Source organism: Scyliorhinus torazame, chromosome 9, assembly GCF_047496885.1.
Source record: "Scyliorhinus torazame isolate Kashiwa2021f chromosome 9, sScyTor2.1, whole genome shotgun sequence".
Lineage (NCBI taxonomy): Eukaryota > Metazoa > Chordata > Chondrichthyes > Carcharhiniformes > Scyliorhinidae > Scyliorhinus > Scyliorhinus torazame.
In genome coordinates, this window is record NC_092715.1 from 173,262,615 (window position 1) to 173,276,180 (window position 13,566).

Sequence of the window (13,566 nt, forward strand, 5' to 3'; positions counted from 1 at the left end):
ATGTGGGTTAACTAGGAAGAACCAGCATGGATTTGTGAAGAAGAAATTGTGTTTAACTAACTTGCTGGAGTTTTGAGACAGTAACAGAAAGGGTCAATGAGGGTAATGTTGTTGATGAGTATATGGATTTCAAAAGGCATTCAAAATAGTGCTACACAACAGGGGCGTCATTCTCCGACCCCCCGCCGGGTCGGAGAATGGCCGTTGGCCGCCGTGAATCCCGCCCCCGCCCCCGCCGAAGTCTCCGGTACCGGAGATTGGGCGGGGGCGGGAATCGGGCCGCGCCGGTTGGCAGGACCCCCCGCTGGATTCTCCGGCCCGGATGGGCCGAAGTCCCGCCCAGGAATTGCCTGTCCCGCCGACGTAAATCAAACCTGGTATTTACCGGCGGGACCAGGCGGCGCGGGCGGGCTCCGGGGTCCTGGGGGAGGCGCGGGGCGATCTGACCCCGGGGGGTGCCCCCACGGTGGCCTGGCCCGCGATCGGGGCCCACCGATCCGCGGGCGGGCCTGTGCCGTGGGGATACTCTTTCCCTTCCGCCTCCGCTATGGCCTCCACCATGGCGGAGGCGGAAGAGACTCTCCCCACTGCGCATGCGCGGGAAACTGACAGCGGCCGCTGACGCTCCCGCGCATGCGCCGGGAAACTGACAGCGGCCGCTGACGCTCCCGCGCATGCGCCGCATTTCCGCGCCAGCTGGCGGGGCAACAAACGCCATTTCCACCAGCTGGCGGGGCGGAAATCCCTCCGGCGTCGGCCTAGCCCCTCAATGTTGGGGCTAGGCCACAAAAGATGCGGAGTATTCCGCACCTTTGGGCCGGCGCGATGCCCGTCTGATTGGCGCCGTCTTTGGTGCCAGTCGGCGGACATCCCGCCGTTGGGGGAGAATTTCGCCCCAGATCTGTGAGAAAAGTTGTAGCTCATGGAATAAAAGGAGCAATAGCAATGTGGATACAAAATTGACTGAATGATAAGAAGCAGAGAGTAATGGTCAATGGATATTTTTCGGGGTGGAGGAAGGTTTGTAATGATGTTTCCCAGGGATCAGTATTGAGATCTTGCTTTTCCTGAAATTATTAACGATCTACATCTTGGTATGTAGGGGACAGTTTCAAAGTTTATGGATGACATAAAATTTGAAAATATTGTAAACTGTGAAAAGGAGAATGTTGAGCTACAAAAGATTGGTGGAGTGGACAGAATTGCGGTAGATGAAGTTCAAAGCAGAGCAGTGTGAGGTGCTGCATTTTGGTAGGAAGAACATGGAGAGACAATACAAAAGAAGGGGTAAAATTCTTAAGAAGGTGCAGGAACAGAGGGACCTGAGCCTAGGCGTGCAATTTAATGGAAATATTTCTTTTTAAAAATAAATTTATAGTACCCAGTTCTTTTTTTAAAAATTAAGTGGCAATTCAGCGTAGCCAATTCACTTACCCTGCACATCTCTTTAGGTTGTGGGGGTGGGGGTGAGACCCACGCAGACGCTGGAAATCGGAAACGTTTCTAAGTGTCGTTCGTGGCGGGTTTTGCTGGGATTTTCCCGTCAGCTCTTCCTGTGAGTTCCGCACCACTATCTAATGATACTTAGTCACTTTTCTGGGGAGTTTCTCACCGATTTGGCCCACACATAGGCCGGAGCTTATAGGCTGTTCATGTCAGCAGGATCCTCTGGTCCCACCGACGGCGCACCCCTGTCTCGGGTTTCCCAGCGATGAGGAATGTTTTCAATGGAATATCTCGCTCAAGCGCAATACTGCCAGTAGATCCTGCCCTATAGGTGGGTAGATCATTGAAGTTATGAGGATAGATTGGAGAGGTAGGGACTGTTCTTGGGGAGAACAAGGCAAAGAGGAGATTTGGTAGAGAGGTTCAATATCATGAGGGTGCTAGACCGAATAGATGGGAAGAAACTGTTCCCACCCATAAAAGGATCAAAAACGAAAGGGCACAGATATAAAATGATTTGCAAAAGAAGGAAATGTGATGTGAGAATTTTTTCTTTCACATAAGTTCGGGATTCTAAGTGGTTTAGGTCTGGAATACACTGCCAGCAAGTGTGGTGGAGGCAGATTCAATCAAGGCATTCAAGAGGGCATGAGATGATTATTTGAATAGAAACAATGTGCAGGGGTACAGGGTAATGGCAGAGGAATGGCAATAAGTTATGATGCCTGTTTGGAGAGCCAGTGCAGACACAATGGTCCAAATTGGCTCCTTCTGCGCCATAACAATTCTGTGCTTCTGTGATATTATTAATCAAGCATCAGACAAAACCATGAGTGTTTGCATACCTCTATAATTATTGAGCGTGTATGCAGTGTTGGTCGCATGAACAGAAACCTAGGCGTAATTGGGCTTTTTTACCCATCTAACATAAAACTATTAACTATATTAATTGTCAACAACCTACGTGGAACTACATCAGAATTTGTTCCATCTACAAGATCCACTGCAGCAACTAACCAAGCCCCCATTGACAACATCTGCCAAACCTGCAACATCTCCGACTCAGAAGGACAAAGGCAGCAGTTTCATGAGAATACCACCACCTGCAAGTTCCTCTCCAAACCATGCACCACCTGACTTGGTGTTATATTGTCATTCCTTCCCCGGGTCAAAAACCTGGAACTCTCTAACAGCACTGTGGGTATACCTACATCACATGGATTGCAGCTCTTCAAGGTGGCAGCTCACTACCATCTTCTTAAGGGTCATAAGGATGGGCAATCAATGCTGGCCGTAAAAAAGAAATTGGCAATAAATTCACTACTACAAAGGAACAGTCCACTTAGACTCTTTCCACTGAAGGCAATCACAAAGCCACAAATTATATTGCATTAAACAGCCAGTCATTTTGAGCAGCAGTTGTATCAGACTTGTTGCATTGATGTGAGTGATGTTGTGAATAGCATATTGACATAGTGACTTTTCCTGAACAATCACTGCAAATTCTTCTTCTTTCCAGAATAAGAGATCGTGATGACAAGGGATCGTATGCTCTCTGCTTGATGTATGAGGGTAAAACATATCATTACCGAATTGACAGGGACAAAACAGGGAAACTATCCATGCCAGCTGGGAAGAAATTTGACACTCTCTGGCAGGTAGAGTAACCAAAGGTTTTATTCATCAACTGAATATATTTTGCAATGCTGATCTTTTACTCAGTTTGTTCAGTGCAAAATGCACAGCACAGTTCTGCTCTGTTAATTGAATTGGCTGATAAAAGTGGGATTATTTTACAAACTTTTATGATTACCAGATATGTGCCCTAGGGTCCAATTTTGCCCTGTTTCATGTTCATAAAGGGTTCCATTTCCTCTGGATATTATAATTAACAGTGGTTAACACATTTGCACCAAATTCCTATCTATCCTGTTTTAATAACCTATTTTTAAAAAATCTTATTGCCATTTTCAAAATTATGTACATTGTCATTCGTTTTCCTTTATAATACAATATTTAAAAAAGGCTGTTTCTTACGTTTCTCTATTTAAAAACTGTTGCCGTCTGATTTGGCGCACCATCACCCCCCCCCCCCCCCCTGCCCCCCTCTCCCTAACCCCCCTCATCACCCCCCCCCCCTCCCCAGTGCCCTCTCTGCTCTATCCAGGGAGGTGTTCCCCCTTCTCCTCATTCCTCCCTTTAACCCCCAACCTTTCTTTTCTCCCTTTGTCAGCTTTGGCCGTGTCCATCTTGTGGATGGGGGTTGCCCACCCACCCCCTCCCTCTACATTATTTCTTTTTGTCCCTCTTAGGCTCTCTGTCGTCTTCCCCCACCCACCCCCGCTTCCCCCCTGGGTTGTACGTCCCTGATGTTCCTTCTTGCCTTTCTTTCTTTTTCCTTTCGAAACTTCCCAGATTCCTCTCTGTGGCTGTTGTTAGCCTCGCTCAGGTTTTGGAACAGGCCAACAAATTGCACCCATGCAGTAAGGAAGCCTTCCTCTGACCCTTTGATCTTCTCCAGCTGGTCTGCGAGCCAGTCTGCAGCCGTGGGTGGTGCTGCCGATCGCCAGCCGAGCAGGATTCTCTGGCGTGCGATTAGGGAAGCGAAAGCTAGAGCATTGGCCCTCTTCCCCATGTGTAGCTCTGGCTGCTCTGATATCCCGAAGATTGCCACATTTGGGCATGGCTTCACCCTCAGCCCCACAACTTTGGAAATTGCCTCGGAGAAAGCTGTCCCGAACCCTGCAAGTTTGGGACAAGCCCAAAACCTGTGGGTGTTGTTGATCGGGCCCCTTTGGCACCGTTCACATTTGTCCTTCACCTCCGGGAAGAACCTGCTCATTGGGGTTCTGGTCAAGTGTGATGTGTGCACCACTTTGAACTGCATGAGGTTGAGCCTTGCGCAGGAGGAGGTGGAGTTAGCCCTGCTCAGTGCTTCGCTCCAGAGTCCCCACACCACTTCTGTCCCCATTTCGTCCTCCCATTTCTGTCGGGTCTCGTCCAGTGGTGTGCGGGCCTGTCCGGTAGTTGTCCATATATTTCCCTACAGAGTATCCCTTCCCTACTATCCGTGTTCATCAGGTCCTCTAATAATGTGGTCCCCGGGGCCCAGGGGTACCCTACTGTCTCTTTGCGGATATTTGTAGATTTCTCATTTCCTGTTCTGTCGGTAGTTCCCATTCCTCCGTCAGTTTGTTCAGCGTCGCTAGTCTGTGTCCTATGTAGAAGTCCCTAACTGACAGCGTTCCCCCGTCCTATCTCCGTTTTTTAAAGGTTGTGCCTAGCATGGCTGACGGGACTCTGTGGTTACCGCAGTTGGAGGCCATGGTGCACATCTTGGTCATCCCAAAGTGCTGTCTTAATGCTGTCTTAGTTGGCCCCAAGTTTTCAGTATGGCTGCTACCACTGGGCTAGGTGTGTATTTTGTCAAGAGTGGTGGGAGTGCTGCCGTGACTAGGCCTGGAGGGTGGCTCCCTTGCAGGAGGCATCCTCCATCCGCACCCACTCCGAGTTGGGTTCATGCACCCATCCCCTCACTCTTTCCGCTGTTGTTGCCCAGTGGTAATATTGCAAATTTGGCAGTGCCAGGTCTCCCTTAATTTTCCTCCTTTGCAGTGTTGGTTTGGGGACTCTTGGATTTTTGCCTCCCCACACAAACGGCATAATTAAGCTCTCTACATTTTGAAGAAGGCCTTGGGAATGAAGATCGGTATGGACCCAAACAAGAAGAGGAACCTCAGCAGCACGTTCGTTTTAATTGTCTGCACTCTCCCCGCCAGGGAGAGTGGGAGTGCGTCCCACCTTTGTAGGTCCTTTTTGACTTCCTCCGCCAGGCTGGTCAGGTTCCACTTGTGGATCTGTGTCCTGTCTCTGGCTATTTGGATCCCCAGGTATCGGAATCTGTTTTGGGCTATTTTGAACGGGAGCCCCTCCAGCTCAGTCTCTCTCCCGTTTGGGTTCACTGGGAATGCCTCACTTTTGCCCAGGTTGAGTTTGGAACCTGAGAAGGTTCTGAACTCTCTCAGGATGCGCATGATTGCGTTCAGTCCTTTCTCTGGCTTTGAGAGGTACAGGAGCCCTTCCAGCTTTTCGCTTCCCGCACGGCTATCGCCAGGGGTTCAATTACTAGTGCAAACAGGAGCGGGGACAACGGACATCCCTGCCTTGTGCTTCTTTGTAGCTGGAAGTATTAGAGCTGGTGATATTGGTTTGAACATTCGCCTTGGGGGCCTTGTACAGGGGTTTCACCCAGGGGGTAAATCCTGCTCCTAGCCCAAACCGTTCCAGTACCTCGAGGAGGTACTTCCATTCGACTCTGTCGAAGCCCTTTTCTGCATCTCGGGAGGGGATCACCTCTGGTGTTCTCTCCCCAGCGGGGGTCATTATTACGTTCAACAGCTGCCTGATGTTCGCAGTGAGCTGCCTACCCTTGACAAAGCCCGTTTGGTCCTCTGCGACCACCTCTAGTACACAGCTCTCCAGCCTTTTAGCCAGAACCTTTGCGAGTATTTTTCATCCACATTTAGCAGCAAAATGGATCTATATGATCCACATTCCGTCGGGTCTTTCTCTTTTTTGGTTATCAATGAGATTGTAGCCTGTGCTAGTGTAGGAGGCAAAGTACCCCTTGTCAGCGGGTCCACGAAAATGTCCCTTAGATGTGGGGCCAGGGCTGGTGCAAATATTTTATAGAAGTCCGCCGGGAACCCGTCCGGTCCTGGCGCCTTCCCCGCCTGCATGGAGCTGATGTCTCCATGATTTCTCCCAGATCTATTGGTGCTACTAGCTCCCCACATCTGTCCTCCCCCACAACTGGTATTTCCATTCTGTCGAGGAACTGTTTCATCCCCGCATCTTCGTCGGGGAGCTTGGAGGTGTACAGCCCTCAGTAAACGGTCTTGAATGCTCGATTAACCTCTCTTTGTTCCACCCATTCCCCATTTCCCCCACCCTTCCTGTCTCCCCCCTCCCTGTCCTCCCCTGCATTCTCCCCCCTTTCTGCCCTGCCCCCCCCCTTCCCTTAGCCAGATGCTCCCTCTCCCCTGAGAGGTGCGCCATGGCCCCCCTTACTGCCTGTCTTCCCGTGCTAGCCCTCCTTGCTAGTACGGTGGCTCCCCTCCCTGGTCTGGTCTCGCCCTGTCCCTATTCTGTCTGCCTGTTTCCGATCCCTTCCGCGCCCCCCTCACCTGTGTCCCCTGTCCTCTCTCCCTTCTCCATCTTTCAGCCTTCAACTGAGAATGAGGCAGCACAATCCCGCGCAAACATAAGAGTCCACATAATAATTCTTGGTTTCATTCCATCCTCCGCTTTCAGTCTTTTCTCCCCGCTGCCCTCACTGTTGCTTCATTTTGAGTGGCTTTTTGAAACAAAAATCCTAGAAAATTCACTATTATGGGTCCGATTGGGAGGAGAGCCACCTGATGTGTGTCTGCTCCGTACATCACCGCCACCGGAAGTTGTGATAACCTATTTAAACTAACACAGGGGTTAAACATGAATAATGTGTTAAAAGGTGAGGGGTGATTGATTGAAGTACATAAGACTCTTAGTAGTCGTGACAAAGTGGACGTGGAAAAGATATTTCCACTTGTGGGTGAGGCCAGAACTATGGGGCACTGTAAAAGTTTGGGGTCGCCCTTTTAGGGCAGAGATGAGGAGACGTTTTGGATGTGATCGAATGGCCACGCTGCGTCCAAAAGGCAGCGCACCGCGGCGGAACATGGCCAATAGAAGCCGGGAGACCTCACTCCTGGGATCTACCTGGCTCGCTACACCTCACAAGATCTAATGCGATCTAGTGAGACATTGCGATGTGAATCCCACTTTTGAGCAAATCTGCATATTAAAGCAAGACAGCTAGTCTCACTCGCTGCAAGCACCAGGAAACACATGGCTAAATGTGCTCCCTGTGGGACTTTGTTCCCATTTAGATAAATCCTACCCTTTGTCTCTGAGGGTTGTGCAGTTTTGAAAAATGTCTTAGAAGGTGGTGGAGATGGGGTGACTGAATATTTTTAAGGTAGAGGTAGATAGATTCTTGTTAGGCAAGGAAACCAAAGGTTATCAGGATAGGTGGGAATAGAGAACTTGAAATACAAACAGATCAGCCAAGATCCTATCAAATGGTGGAGCAGGCACGAGGGTCCAATTGGCCCACTTCTCCTATTTTGTATGTTCATACATAAATAGCAGATATTCAAAATTTGCCACAAAGTATGAAATAGACATTCTTTGCCATAATTTAATATTCACACCGAACGTTTCTTAAGTTAATTTTTCTTTGCTCCTCCCATTCTGAAGGCAGTGATTTATGTTGGGACAGTTTCACAAGTACCAGGAGCAATAGTTTTTCCTCTTTGATTCCTAGGCATTGGAAGTGATCTGATTATTTGACTATTGCTGTGTTAACTTAAAAAGGTTATCACATTAAAACAGCGTAGATAGGAATTTAGTGAAAATGTGTTAACCACTGTGTTACAAATAATTGCCAAACCAGGACAAAACTGGATCCGATGGTGTTAAGTATAGTAATTGTAAGAGTCTGTAAAATAATCCCACTTTTTATCAACCAATTCAATTAAAACAGATTAAAACAGTACTGTTCAAGCCAATTTCATAAATTCCCATTACTAATTCTGACAGTGTTTATATCATTTGTTGGGGATTAAATTTTTCACTTCCTAGTCGATATAGTTCAGTATTTGCCATCTGAGTCATTGTGCTTAAATTTAAATTAACATTTCCTTTGCCTTTACATTACACACTATTATTAGGATGATGAAACAAAGAATCTGATTTTTATCTGGATTCTAATAACAAGTCTACAAACTCACTGTTCAACTTTATCACCAGCCCCGTGAGAAGGCACCTATTGTCCATGTGATGCCTTCACCAGTATCACAATCTTGTCACAGTAACTTCATTTGAAGCCTACTTGTGACAATAAGCGATTTTCATTTCATTTCATTTAGAATCCCTGGGTGAAATATTTCACGTTGAAATCAAGACTGACCATATGGCCTCCTACCCTTAATGCATTCCTTTCAAGAATCTCAAACAATTGTGGAGATCCACCTCTCCCAGTCTTCCTTTTCTGTAATCTTCAGATTTTAAAGCCGGTGCTTATGTAGTTACATTGTGTACCTTCTGTTGCCCTATTATGTATTTTATTTTATTTCCTTTTCATTTCATGTACTTAATAATCTGTTGAGCTCCTCGCAGAAAAATACTTTTCACTGTACCTTGGTACACGTGACAATAAACAAATCCAATCCAATCCAATAAAAAGCAAACACTATGTCCTAATGTACCTGGTCATTTATCTTATTTTTTTTCAATCTTGCTGTTATCCTGCACTTTGGTTTCTCAAAGATGAAACTGTATGCATCTTGCACTGTACAGGGCACTGGGATTCCAACCTGTTCACCCAATCCATGGCATGAATTTAAACCTTTTAACATCTTGGTATTGATATTTATAGAGGTGAGGAGGATGCAGATGAGGCCACAAACAGCCAAAGAACCTGGCAAAACCAGCGCCATTGAGCTTCTGCCAATCTTTATTTCAGAATCTCATTAATATTTTTAAATGCTAGTCCCGCACAACATCTGTTCAAATGAACAACCAAGCCAGCAGTCCGGAGAGTACACTAATGTTAGGAGGCCGCTATTGAGAAGCTTGGGGACTATCCTTGGCAATCAGGAGGTCAAAGAGACCCATGATTGGAAGGACAAAGAAAAGTTCACCAATCACAGCTAGGTCAGGGATCCAATTGCACCAAGTTCATGGTAGTTGCATACAACAACCCAAACTTTGCCAGCTCTTGAATTATTATTCTGGCTTCAACTGCAGTCACACTTTAAATCAGCCACATATAGCTTGGATTGGAATAATTGAATTATTTCCCTTTGACTGTTTCATTAATTTTTCTCCAAACTATTCCTGAACCAATGGGGGGATAATATTTTAATATTGCTATCAGGTAACATTCCATTAAAGTAGTCCAACACTAGGATGGTAAATATTGAACTATTTTAAATGCAAAATTATTCTTAAGAAATACTTTCTTTGGCCCAGCCTTCACCGAGACCTTGTGATTTTGAATTTAGCCAAATTCTAAAAGCAGAGAAAGGAATAAAAATTATTAAGTAGGATTGGTTGATATCAGAGGTGAACAATTCTAGCTCCAGCTGATTGAATGAGACTCCTAATTGTGCGAGTTGTGCAAGGCTGTAGGGTGTCTTTTTGGGTCGTCTGAAATTAGCTTCTAGTCGGCACACGTGTACAACACATAACCACCCTTAATTTAGCACAAGTTGTTACTAAATTGCCAATTTATTCAGAGAAACCACAGCGTTGTTTGGTGTAGAATTGGAAAACATGGAAAGGTCGGTTGAAGAATGGATTATGTCCTTTTACCTGTATTAGTTCAGTTTTCATTTCACTCATTTTTGCAAATTTATGACTAAACTTCACTCCATATTGCATGGCGTGAAACTTAACATTGTGCTTTTTCAAAATTACACTGAAGAAAAAAAGAAAATTGAAAAGAAGTTGGCTTCTCAGCAATTAAACAGAGACTGGCATAATTCTCAATGGATTTGATGCTTGATTGAATATAGTTCCTCGATTCTGCTGTCTGGCACAGTGTCAATGGGAAGTGATAGGTGAAAAGATAAAAAATAAACTTTAAAAATGCTCACAGCTGAAATGTTTGAGAAGTACTGTATGGTTGATAAGGTGTAAAATGTCATTTAACTTTCAGAGTACAGACAGTATTTTAAAAATGAGATGGCCCTGAGGCACAAAATGCTGGCTGTGTCACCAATATAATGAAAAAAACAACAGAATGCTCAATGTAACGTATGTGCAGTGGAAGAGATATGACTGATTGACTGCACAACAGAAGCAGCAATACACAAAACCTCTTTGCTGCAGAAAAATGATTTCCACTCCATTTGAATATGATGGATGCCTATAAATCTTTTCTTCCAGCAATGTCTTGCTCATCAATAACTTGAAAGAAATTGATCACTTGACAAATGTTTAGAGAGGATAATGGCTCATTTAAATAACCGGACACCGGGTTCACCCGGCGCCCGGCTCTCGCCAGCCGTACCTGGGAGAACTCGCCAGGGTGCCGTTTATTACTGGTCCACAGGTGGACCACTCATCATGGCACCTTGGGGGGGGTGGGGTTCGCAGGCCATTGGAGACCCCCAGGGTGTTCGGGGACAGGGCTAGGTAGCACCCTGGTACTCCCCGGCCCCTGGGCACCTTGGCACTGCCAGCCTGGCACATTGGCACTGCCATCACAGCACTGCCAGGGTGCCCAGATGCCAGTGCCAGAATGCCCAGGTGCCAGGCTGGCACTGCCAGGGGTCGGACCTGCTGGGTGCCTTGACAGGTACAGGGGTCTGAGTGGAGGGTTCCCAGGGACCCCCCATGGTTGGGCAGATGAGGGTGGTCAAAAGAGCATGGATAGGGCCTGAAAGGGGTGGGCGGAGATCGGGGCTGCCACACAAAATGGTGCCCTGATCTGCGAAGAGCATCTCGCCAGGCTCTCGCCCCCTCTAAGTGTGGCCTTGGCGGAGAGAATGTCCCCGAGGCCCAAAAAAATGGCAAAGTGCCTTTGGATAGAGGGATGCAGCTGCAGCGCCGAGAAACACCCCTAAATGCACCCTTCAGTGGACTTTAACTTCAGTCATTTCAATTGTGCTCTTCCCAATGTCAGTGAGCATGAATGCTAGAGAAATTAGTTTCTGCAATGACACTTGGAACCCCATGCACTTGAGCATGCCGAATACCACAAAAATGAGAGATATTAAAATGTAAAAATTGGTCAATCTTGAATTGCCAAAATGGATTATTTGGATGCAGAAAAACACCAGCCAAGATTTTCCATATGATTCTGCTTGTTTTTCAGTGCGATTTGCTGAAATTGGCCAAAACTGTGCAAAAGCTGAAGGAATTTTAACTGCAATTATGTTAATCACAAATTCAGTTTCCTTAATCTTTAAAAATAATTTTTTTTTAAATGGCAAAAGAAAGGAAGAGAGAAAAAAATAGATTGCAAGAGGAAGAGACATCATTATAGGAAAACACACACTTTTAATTTCTTGCAATATTCCACTGATTAACTTGTTTTCTTTAAATGTCTTTGTGCATTTGTCAACTCATTTGCAGAGCAAAACAGTGCAGAGGAAAATGTAACTCTAATATAATGATGCCTACTTACAGCAGATAAAGAACAGATTAGATATAAATGGTTATGTCTTATAGCTGCAAATAAGAGATGGTGAGAGAGTCTGACAGATATTTTAATCTAAAATATTGTTGTATGTATTAATTCAATGGAAAATCTTCTCTCTAGATGGTCGACCATTACTATTACAAGTCTGACGGTCTGCTTCAAGTTCTCACTGAACCGTGTCCAAATCCTGATCATCCAGTTGGTATGTTGCCACTCTTGCAATGCTATTTATTATTAAAATAGATGGAAGAAGAGGAGCAAGGGAGCTAACATTGCTTGCTGGACAAGAATACAGCCATCAATGAACTGTGAGAGTACCATGACATCAGGGAAAAGGACATCATGGAGAGGTTGTAAAATCTTTTTCAGGGGAATGGGAATGAGCCACAAGTTATGATACACATTAATACTGATGACATAAAGAGAATGGGTATTGAGGTCCAACGGTCAGATTTTCAGGAGCGTGGGAGGAGGTTATAATGTAGGACCATGAAGGTAGTATTTCAAGATTTCTCCCAGAGCTGCATGCCAGTGAAAATAGGAATATAGGATGGATCAATACATTAGTTCAGGCATGGTGTAAGAGAGGTCTTCAGATTCCTCATGGGGATCGGTTCTGGGTCAGGATGTACCTTTTCATAAGGGATAGATTACACCTCAATAGGAATGGGATCAGTGGTTTCATGGGGAGGTACACAAGAGGGTTTAAATTAAATTAGCAGAGGAGTGAGCACCAGCATATAGAAGTACAAAAAGGAAATAAGATGCATAAAATGAGGTGTAGTGAAGGAAGTAGTAGAAAGGCGAATAATGTCCATAATGAGTGTTGGATACTGCTAGAGAAGGAAGTAGTACCATATCAGACTATAAAGGACTACAATTAATGCAAATATAGGTTTACAGTATTTGTGCATAAATGCACGCAGTGTGGTGAATAAGGCTGGTGAGCTATAAGTGTAAATAGTTGTGTGGGAATATGATGTAGTGGCAGTTTCAGAAACATAGCGTGCAAATAGCGTCCCAGGCACTTACCTTCAAGAATACAGAAAAGATAGGGAAGGAGGAAAGAGAGTTGGGAGTGATGGTACTGATTAGGGAAGTCATTGTGGTGTTGGAAAGGGAGGATGCCATCAAATGGGTATGAACAGACCCATTTACTTAGAGTTAAGAAACAAGGAAGGTATGGTCATGTTGCTGGGAGTGTTCTATAGACCTCCAAATAGAGACAGAGAGGAGCAAAAATCTGCAAAGAAATCACAGAGACATGCAAAAACTATAGAGTGGTGAGATGAGATGGCTTTAATTACCCATTGGGTTAATGTCCAAAGTAAAAGGAAAGGAGGGGCAGGAATTTCTGAAATGTGTTCAGGAGAACTTCCTTTATCAGTATGTTTCTCAGCCCAACTAGGAAGGAGGCATTGCTGCAACTGTGCTGGGGAATGAGGTGGGCCAAGTGGATCAAGTGTCTTACAAAGAACACTTGGATAAGGGTGATTGTTTTATCTTAAAGTTTAGACCAGTGGTGCAAAACAGAAAAGAATAACCTAAAGTAGAGGGACTCCTTCATTCTTGAATAACACACGACGAGTGATGAACGTGACTGAGGCTTTGATACACTAAACAGCAAGCCTCCTGCCTCTGGACCCGAACTGGGTCTGGAGGTGGAGACTTGCCACTTTTATACAGAAGCCCGAGGGGAGGAGCCATAGGCGGAGTCAGCCTGGACAAACCCAGGCATGCACGATACAGCACAATGCATATAATACAATAATGTGGTTTACCACATTCACCCCCTGTTTAAAAAAGAGTCCGGCGGGGGTGAAGTGGTCTTAAAGGTCAGGTCTGTCGGGGGCCTTGACCTTCCGCCG

The 13,566-nt window shown here is 45.7% G+C and overlaps 1 protein-coding gene across 5 annotated transcripts in view; it reads left to right on the top strand.

The window, feature by feature from the left end:
• Positions 1 to 13,566, top strand: part of syk (spleen tyrosine kinase) — a 458,870-nt gene that overhangs the window by 363,006 nt on the left and 82,298 nt on the right. For all 5 annotated transcript variants that reach the window (XM_072516819.1, XM_072516816.1, XM_072516820.1 and 2 more), the window contains 2 exons: positions 2,966 to 3,104; positions 11,819 to 11,900. In XM_072516819.1, coding sequence (XP_072372920.1) covers positions 2,966 to 3,104; positions 11,819 to 11,900 — 221 coding nt within the window. The remainder of the gene's footprint in view (positions 1 to 2,965; positions 3,105 to 11,818; positions 11,901 to 13,566) is intronic.